Source organism: Grammomys surdaster, unplaced genomic scaffold (genome assembly GCF_004785775.1).
Source record: "Grammomys surdaster isolate TR1022 unplaced genomic scaffold, NIH_TR_1.0 126158, whole genome shotgun sequence".
In the NCBI taxonomy this organism is placed as follows: Eukaryota; Metazoa; Chordata; class Mammalia; order Rodentia; family Muridae; genus Grammomys; species Grammomys surdaster.
In genome coordinates, this window is record NW_021620966.1 from 9,552,894 (window position 1) to 9,562,264 (window position 9,371).

Sequence of the window (9,371 nt, forward strand, 5' to 3'; positions counted from 1 at the left end):
TGATACCTCTGGGCAAGCACCAGGCATGCACATGGTAGACATATACACAGGAAGGCAAAATACCCATACACATAATTTTTTTAAAAAAATTCTATTCTGAGAGTCTGTAAGTTAGTTACTCCTTTCAAGATATAGACCCCTCTCGAGAGGAGGCTCTCTTTTAACTTTCTGTTTTGGCACTGAGAGGAGGAGATTATCCATCGCCTGAGCTGCTGGTTCAGTAAAACAAACTTCTATGGATTCCAAATCTAGGAAAACATAGGTAGCATCACTTTTAGCCTTTGTAGATCTTGAGCTCAAATGAAAGAAAGTTGACTTAGGAGAACAGAGCTATGCAATTTATCTTAAAATCATTATGTCGAGTAATATGGACCCTGAATTTCACCTTCCTAAACCTATCAGTGTAAAAGTCCCTCCTCTCTACCTAATGAGGTGATTAAGTCTCTGCTTGGACACATCCAATGACAGGCCCATTCACACACCTGAGCCACCACTCTAGGTAAGGGATACTTGCAAGAGGCAGCAATAGCAATAAGTACAGGCAACTTCCAAGAAATGACCAGTTAGTGTCAGATAGCTATGGAAAGGAAAACAGGCCATCTTTTCTGCTATAGAAAAAGTGGTATGTACGTTAAAGATTACTTACCACCAATGTGGGTGCTGTCAGTAGTCCCCAAGCAAAGAACTCCAAAAAGATGACAATAACTGCATGATAAACACTAGGGGAGCCTATTCCTTGAGGCTGTAGAAAGACATGTTTTCAAAAGTTAAAGAAGTAACAGTGTACTCCTGAATACTCACAATGATGAAGATAGTCAACACGTACTGATTAACAACACATTACCTAACAATGGGGACAGTCAGTCTAAACTGCAGTTTGGACTCTAACCAATTCTAGTCTTTCAGTTAAGGATTTGCACTCAAACATCTAAGGTATTCTGACACAACAAAAACAAGTTAGCACACACACTGGTTAGGAATAAATTCCAGGGGCTAGAAAGATGGCTCAGAGGTTAACAGCGCTTGTTAGTCTTCCAAGTGACCTGCGTCTGATTCCAGCACCCACATCCTGGTTACAACAACCATCTAGAACTCCAGTCCTATGGGATCCAACACCCTTTTTTGGCTTCTGCAGGCATCAGGCACACATGCGGTGCAAACATGCATACAGGCAAAACAGCCATACACATAAAATAAAAATAAATAAATCTTTCTTTTTTAAAGTGGACGTATGGGGGAAGCAACTCCCAGGAGGGCATGCAATGATGCCACATCACAGGATGTTACTTTAAGGATAACAACTAAGTCACCCACCCCCACCCCTCCATCCTCTGTATCCTAAGGCATACCAGAGTGGCTAATACCTACAACCGGATTCCTATTGACAACAGTTCTGTGGTTGCTAGGTGACGGAGGGTAGCCTCCACACTGACCTGCACTAACAATGACTCAACTTACTGTTTCCAACTTTACAACAGAACAAAAGCAATACACATTCAGAAGAAAGCAGCTTGCAAATTTTGATTTCTTTCCAGGGTTTGTGACACAGAGCACAAAACTCTCATGTCACAGAGGAGTAGCTGTAAGCCATATCTCCCAGCCAGCAGTGTAATCAAGGGCTAAGGAAAGGCCAATAGTACACCAGATGCTAGTACACTGGGTGATGCTGCCTCTCAACAGTGTGCTATGAACTATGGTGCTTTCTGCTCACACAGAATAAAGATGTAGTTACAGAAAACAACAACTTCCGTAAGTGTTTGATTTGTATACTTATTTTATATACTTGTATATCCAGGGATGCATAAAAGTTCCTCAGGAGAAAAGAGCTCTTGAATAGAAACGTTTAAACAACATTCCATTATTAATGGAAAGATGTAGTTATTCCACCAATCTAAGCTGCATTTCGAATGCCTACAAACTGAACATGTTAAAAAAAAAGAGAAAACTGAAATTTACAAATAGTGACCTAAAGTCAGTCATTAATATTTAGGATGGAGCCTAACTTCAGGACTGGTCTTAGTGTCTCACTCATTATTTTAAGATAATCTCTAACAAAAAATATTTAACATAATCAATTTCCTAACTGTTTTATACCTTGTGTTTTAAGCAACCACATCTGCTTTCAAAAAGACAAAACCAATTTCAGGGATCTTGATGCAACTAAAAGTACCAACTCTAGTTCTGAGCATCTGAGCGTCAAACCCAGGGCCCCACATATGCTAGACAAGTGCTCTACCACCAAGCTATACCTCCCATCCTTAAATCTTATTTGTTTTTTAAAGATTTATTTATTTATTTTATGTATATGAGTACACCATTGCTCTCTTCAGACATACCAGAAGAAGGCATTGGATCCCATTACAGATGGTTGTGAGCCACCATGTGATTGCTGGGAACTGAACTCAGGACCTCTGTAAGATCAGTCAGTGCTCTTAACCAATGAGCCATCTATCTCTCTAGCCCCTTAAATCTTATTCCTACTGACACTTCCAAATTGAAACAATGTTAACGAAATTTTTTGCTTTTAAATAATTGAAATTTTAAATCATATGTACTTGTCAGAATATTACTTCAGAAAAGCTATTTATTTCACTTCAACTTCAAACTTCTGGCAGTACAAATTACGCTACAATAATCTTCAACTTTTGGCAGACATCATGGTTAAAATGTTTAGCAGTAATTTTAACTATATTTGTTTGAACAAAATACATAATCTAAGAAAACAGCTTGCTAATTTATCCACATAAATACCTATTTGAAGCAAATACTGAAGCATAAGCTACGGAGGTGTTGTGTACCACACACCTCCCAAAGATAGTCCAGCTGGTACTCTATAGCAAGAGACTGCATCGGCAGATCCCACCAACTACACATCAAAAACCACGTTCTTACTGAACACGCACAGCTGTTCTGTCACCATTGCCTAGGAAATACAGTCTACCAACAGTCACAGAGCAGTGGCACTGCACGAGATATTACAAGTAATCTGAAGAAAGAATTCAGAAGGCTGTGTATCTATTATTTACAAACAGTATGTCATTTTTGAGCATCAGTGTCTTCTGGCATGGAAGAGGGGGCTTAGAACCAGTCCCAAGGATATGAAGGGAAAATATATATCCTTAAGGCTGTTTAACAAATGTTTGCGTCCATAAAGTTCCTCTTGTGCAATATCCTAAGGCCTTTTTTTTTTTTTTTTAAATATGGAGTAGAAAGCATTGGGGACTGGGTCTAGGCACTGACTGTTCTCATTAAAAGCAGGAAGAAAAGAGTGAGGAAGGAGGAGGTAGCAGCCCTGATATATATGAGGCCCTAGGTTCAATCCCCCACAGTAGGTGGTGAAAGAGGCAAGAGGAAGGGGTATAGTGCTCTTCTTCTCTGGGAACATTTTATTTAGCAGACAATATAGCAACTACTTTTTAAGGTAATTCGATTCCTAGCAACCATATGAAAGCTACCAATGTTTCTAACTCCAAATGTGGGAGATCCAACACCTTCTTACAGCCTTAATGGGCAAAAAATTGCATGATCCACAGAAACATATAAGTCAAACACTCACACACATTAACTTCGTTTTGTTTTCCAAGACAAGGGTTTTTCTGTGTAATCCTGGCTGTCCTAGAACTCGATTTGTAGATCAGGCTGGCCCTGAACTCACAGAGACCCACCTGTTCCTCCCTCCTGAGTGCTGAAAATAAAACTGTACCACACCCAGTCACTTAAAAAATAAGTCTCTAGAGTAGTCTGGAACAGTGGTAGACTCCTAGAATTCCATCATTTGAAAGAAACAATTTTTAAAAAAATTAAAAAAAAAAAAAAAGATCAGGAGTTTAAAGTCATCCTCATCTGCATAGTGAAATTCCTGGCCAGCCTGGGCTACATGAGACCCTATCTCCAAAGAAAAGGTCAATCTTCCTAAGTTACTATACACAACTATATATCACACACACACACACACACACATCCCCCCACCCCCACCCCGAGTTTGGGTAACCCTCACTTAATACATTTTCTGGGCCCTTCTATTTTTTTGTAAATCTCATAATTCCATTTTTTCTTTATAAAATATTTCACTTTGTACTTATACCACATTTCCTTTACCCGTCTGCTGATGAGCAGACTGGTTCTAGGCTGCTTCCTTCCATCTCTTTGGTATGAGGATGTGTGAGTGTCAGTACAGTGTAGCATTAGGAAGGAGACTAAGAGAGACACTGGGTGTGACAAGGAAACAAAAGGCAGGCAAAGGACAGGAGGCGCAGAAGAGACAGAAAACTACTGTTTTTTCAAGTTTCAATTGTCATAATTCTTTTCTTTTTCCGTGTAAATTAGGGCATTCAAATGTAATGGAGTTCGGCTGGTAAAAAAAACACCTGCGGCAACAAACCTCAAGGCCTGCATTCAGTCCCCAGGACCCATGGGAAGATGAAGAACTGAGTTCTGCAGCTTGTCCTCTGAACTCTAGACATGCATATGACATTCTCAGGAACACCTGCTCAGACACTCATAACTTACAATAAAAACGATGGTCATGTTGTAACGGATAGTGGAAGTATAAAAAGAATAATAACAATGGGTAAGCGTAAGACCTTAGTTGAAGCTCCCAGGCTTCACTCTTATGTACTGAGAGTCAACGAGATGTGCAGTAAGGGGCTGGGCAAGCATTTAAGTGGCCACCTCGGTCTTGCTGTGTAATGACTTTATTTGTGAATTCACTATAATGAAGTGATTTTATTTAGTACAAAGAACTATCTAGCTTCTCAGAGGTGTAGTCTCATGCCTACATTTAAAAAAATCAATGAAGATCTTATAAAACCAAGAGAACTTGCGCTGGGGAGATGGGTCAGCGGTTAAGAACACTTGCTTCTCTTCCAGGGGACCTGGATTATAGTTCCACTACCCACACTGGCTCACAACCATCTGTAATTCTGTAACTTCACTTCCAGGGAATCCAATGCCCTCTCTGACCTCTGAGAAAAGCACCAGAGCACACAGCAAGCAAAACACATATAGTAAGCATAAATAAATCTAAATAAATAAACACATGTATTTTAAATAAATCTAACAAAAATTAAATTTCAATGAAATATATAACTCATGTAAGTAACTCTGTAGCTCACATCCTTAAACAGTAGTGTTATAGTTAATATTCATTACAAAAGACAATGATTTAACAATATATAGGATGTATTCTGAAATGGCACAAGTTGCTTTGGGTCCAACCATGTTTCTTTTCCTCTGTCTCTTTGAGACAAGGTTTCATATAGTTCAAGCTATTGGAATTTGCAGTGCAGTCCAGACTCCTCTACTTCCCAATCTCCTTGCCTCACTGTCCCAAGAATGCTCTGACTTGAGATGCACGCAGACATTCTCAACTTTACTTCCTAATCTTAGAGACTTTAACCATGCCTTTATGTGCACTAAAGCTTAGAGCTAACACTTTTACTGCTATGTAAGACCCTTCAGAAGCAAATTCACCAATACCACCATTACTTTCACAGGTAAAATGGTGGTTGGCAAATTACAGACATAATTTAACATACAGTAGGTAACTTAGTCTACAGTTACTTATGCTGTTCTCAAACAGACCCGCTCTTAAATCTGAGAAAGACTACTAACATGGGAAAACTCAAAAACACTTCTATTAAAATCAGAAACAAGAAAAGCCTGTCTACTTCCTTTACTTATCCAACATAGCACTTGAAGTCTTAGCTAGAGCAGTTAGGATAAACAAAAAGGATACAAATAGGAAAGAGAAAAGTCAAACGTCCTACTTGCAGATTATATAATTCTTTAAATTAGAGCCTAAAGACAAAACTCCAATAAAGTGCCAATAAACACTCTCATTAGCATACAAAATTAGTAACCTTCCTATACATAAATAACAAATGCTCTGAGAAGAAAATTAGGAAAATAATCTCATTCACAACTGTCTAAAAATAAATAAATATTTAGGGGCCATAGAGATGACTCAGCAAGTTAAGATCACTAGCTGCTCTTGCAGAAGACCCAGGTTTAAATCCCAGCCCCCACATAGTGGTTCACGACCATCTGGAATGCCAATCCCAGGAGATCCATGTTCTTTTCTAGTCTCCAAGGACACCAGCCACAAATGCTGGCACAGATGTGCATTCAGGTAAAACACTCATGCACATAAAAATAAACAAATGCCTTGGAGAAAACATAACTAAAGAAGTAAAAGAAATCTATGATGAAACTTGAAAACATTGAGAGAGGACACGGGGGGGGGGGGGGGAATGACATTGAGTGTTCACAGATTAGAAGCATATTGGAAAATGACCATCCTACAAAAAAGCTAACTACAGATTCAATGCAATCCCCATCGAAATTCCAATGTCATTCATCAAACTAGAAAATAAAAGAAAAAATAAATAAAAAATATCCAAAGTAATCATTAGCAGAAAGACCAATGTTAGGGCATAGCAATGACCTCAAACTATATGACAGAGGCATAGTAAAAAAACCAGCACGGTATTGGAACAAACAGCCATGCAGTTAAACAGAAATGAAAGGAGAAGGCAGAAATAAACCCACACAGTTACAGCCACCTAAATTTTGACAGAGGCACAGAAACATGTACTGGAGAAAGCAGAGCTTCTTTAACTAATGGTGTTGGAGTTCCAAATATGGAAGAATGAACTAGATCCTTAGATCTCACCTTGCTCGAAAATCAATTCAAAATGAATCAAATACCAGAACCGTGGAACCTGAGGAGCAGGCAAAGATTTTCTTAAAGAGACATCAATAACACAGAAGGAAAAAAATGTCAAGAATTGACAAGTGGGATTTCATGAAATTCAGAAGCTTCTGTACAGCAAGCGTGGACTAGAGAATGGGAGAAAATTCTTGCTAACTATACATCTGATTATACAAAGAATTAAAAAAGTAAACAACCCAATCAATAACTGGGCAAATGAAATGAAGTTGGGGTCAGAAGATAATGTTCAATAAACACATGAAACAATGTTCCGTCTCACAAGAGAAACGCAAATTTAAACTGCACTGAAATCCCATCACTTTAACCAGACAGTCATTAAGAGGGAAAAAACAAATGCCAGCTAGGAGGCCAGCAAAGGGGAAGCCTTATGCACTGCTGCTGGGGATATAAGGTACTCCAACCACTATGGACATCAGTAGGAGGGGTCTCAAAACACTAAAAACACATCTGCTACAAGACCCGGGTCTACCACTTCTTGGTAATGCATACCCAAAGGATCCCAAATCAGTATACCACAAACATTTGCACATCACTGCTCACTGCAACAATAGTTATTGGAGTCTACCTACTCCTTAACAGAGGAGCGGATAAAGAAAACATACATACATACATACATACAGACACACACACCTGCAATACAATTCTCTTCACCCATAAAGAATAACTAATATGGCTAGGTAGTAGTACACACCTTTAATCTCAGCACTTGGGATGCAAAGGCAGGTAGATCTCTGAGTTTGAGGCCAGTCTGGTATACATAGTGCAGTCCAAAAGGACAGCCAGGGCTACACAGAGAAACTTGCTCTTGAAAAATTTAAACAAAACAAAACAACTAATACAATTTGCATAAAAATCGGTACAACTGGAGACATTAAGTGAATTAGTTGAGTCCCAGGAAGACAATCCATGTTTTCTCTCATGTGTGACTCCTTATTTTTACAGATATACAAAATTATGGATGTATTTATGACATGAAAGTAGAATTAAATTGTCTAGTGTACCAAAGATTTAGGAGATGGCACAAAAGGGAAGGTGGGGAGTATGGGGAGCTACTCTCAAAGCACATCACACACTGAATGAAAAAATGTCCTCATGTAATAATTCAGTGCTTCGTGTAATGGATACAAGACAATGAATAGTTTTAAAAAGGTAAAGTTGTATGTCTATATAAAAAAATAACTTCATAGTCTTAATTTATTCCACAAGAACAAAATAGTGATTTATTTTACTTGTTATATTTGTATAAATATATCCTTAATATAAAGTATAAATATTAAATATATTTCCTCTAGCTTAATAAACTTAGTTAAGTACTTAAAAAAATCAAGGGGGGAATAAAATCTGCCAAGAAAATTATAACAAGAAAAATTTTGCAAACTTTAGAGTGAACTTATCTGGTTAAAAACTCCTGATACACACTGGGGACTGTGGCTCACCCATAAAGTGCTTGCTTAGCACTTGTGAAAACCTGGGTTTATTTCCAGCAACCTCAACAAAACTTCTCATGCATACCATCATACAACTTGATCTGATTTACCTTTGTTCTAAACTACTTAAAGATGCAACAAATTAGCTTTATGGAGGCCTCAGTGCAGACTGAATACAAGTTCAAGGGAAAATGAATTAGTAGCACAGGCAGAGCACTGGCCGCCCAACACGAAGTACAAGTAAGTTACGACTGACTAACCTAGCTCATTCAGAAGCACTCATTTCTTTAAATTCATAACTATAAATCTACTCTAATTTTTGCCAAATCACTAGCAACTATTGGTTTCAACAGTATTAAAATTGGTTGAACAAACTAAGAACATTAACCCTAAAAAGAAGACACTCAGATTACTCATTGATCAATTGTGTCAAATACTGTTCAAAGATTGCCACAGAATCCAATGGTATAACGTCTTTAAAGGCTCAAACTGTAATGCCAGTAACAATAACTCTACAATAATCCAGAACACAACACACAAGAGGAAACCAACGTTAATTTTTCCCTTAAGAAAGGAGATGGGTTGGTGTGGAGAGGACTGGAGAAATGACCAGTGGTAAAGACCACCTGCTAGCAGCTCTTTCACAGGACCCTGGTTTGATTTCTGGGACCCATATGGTGGCTAACGACCAACTATAACTCCAGTTCCATGGGATCTGATGCCCTCTTGCCTCCAAAGTCCCAGCACGCACATGATGAGACATATATGAAGACAAAACATCCATACACATCAAATAAAAACATAATGTTCACAACAGTAGTCTAATTTACATATAGAGAGGTAGAAAAGCAAGGTCATCTCAAAACTAAACACACTCCCCACCCCGCCCCCACAACCTATTCCTTCATCTACCCACCCACATACTAGAGGCCTAGTGGGATTCAATGATGAAAAGAGACAGTACAAGTGTTCTTAAGAACGGAACCTGGAGAGGTGGCTTAGCCACTGTGAGTGAGCACTTGCTGCTCTTGCAGAGAACTGGTTCTCAGCGCTCACATGGCTGCTCATAACCATCTGTAACTCAAGTTCTAGAGGATGATCTCCTCAGGCACCAGGCAATCACACTGAACGCATACATGCATTCACAAAAAAAACTCACACTCACTCTCTCTCTCTCTCTCTCTCTCTCTCTCTCTCTCTCTCTCTCTCTC

At 38.7% G+C, this 9,371-nt stretch overlaps 1 protein-coding gene across 1 annotated transcript in view; it reads right to left on the reverse strand.

Moving 5' to 3' along the window:
• Positions 1-9,371, reverse strand: part of Mfsd14a (major facilitator superfamily domain containing 14A) — a 31,436-nt gene that overhangs the window by 19,568 nt on the left and 2,497 nt on the right. The window contains exon 2 of the mRNA XM_028757317.1: positions 647-742. Within this exon, the coding sequence (XP_028613150.1) occupies positions 647-742 (96 nt within the window). The remainder of the gene's footprint in view (positions 1-646; positions 743-9,371) is intronic.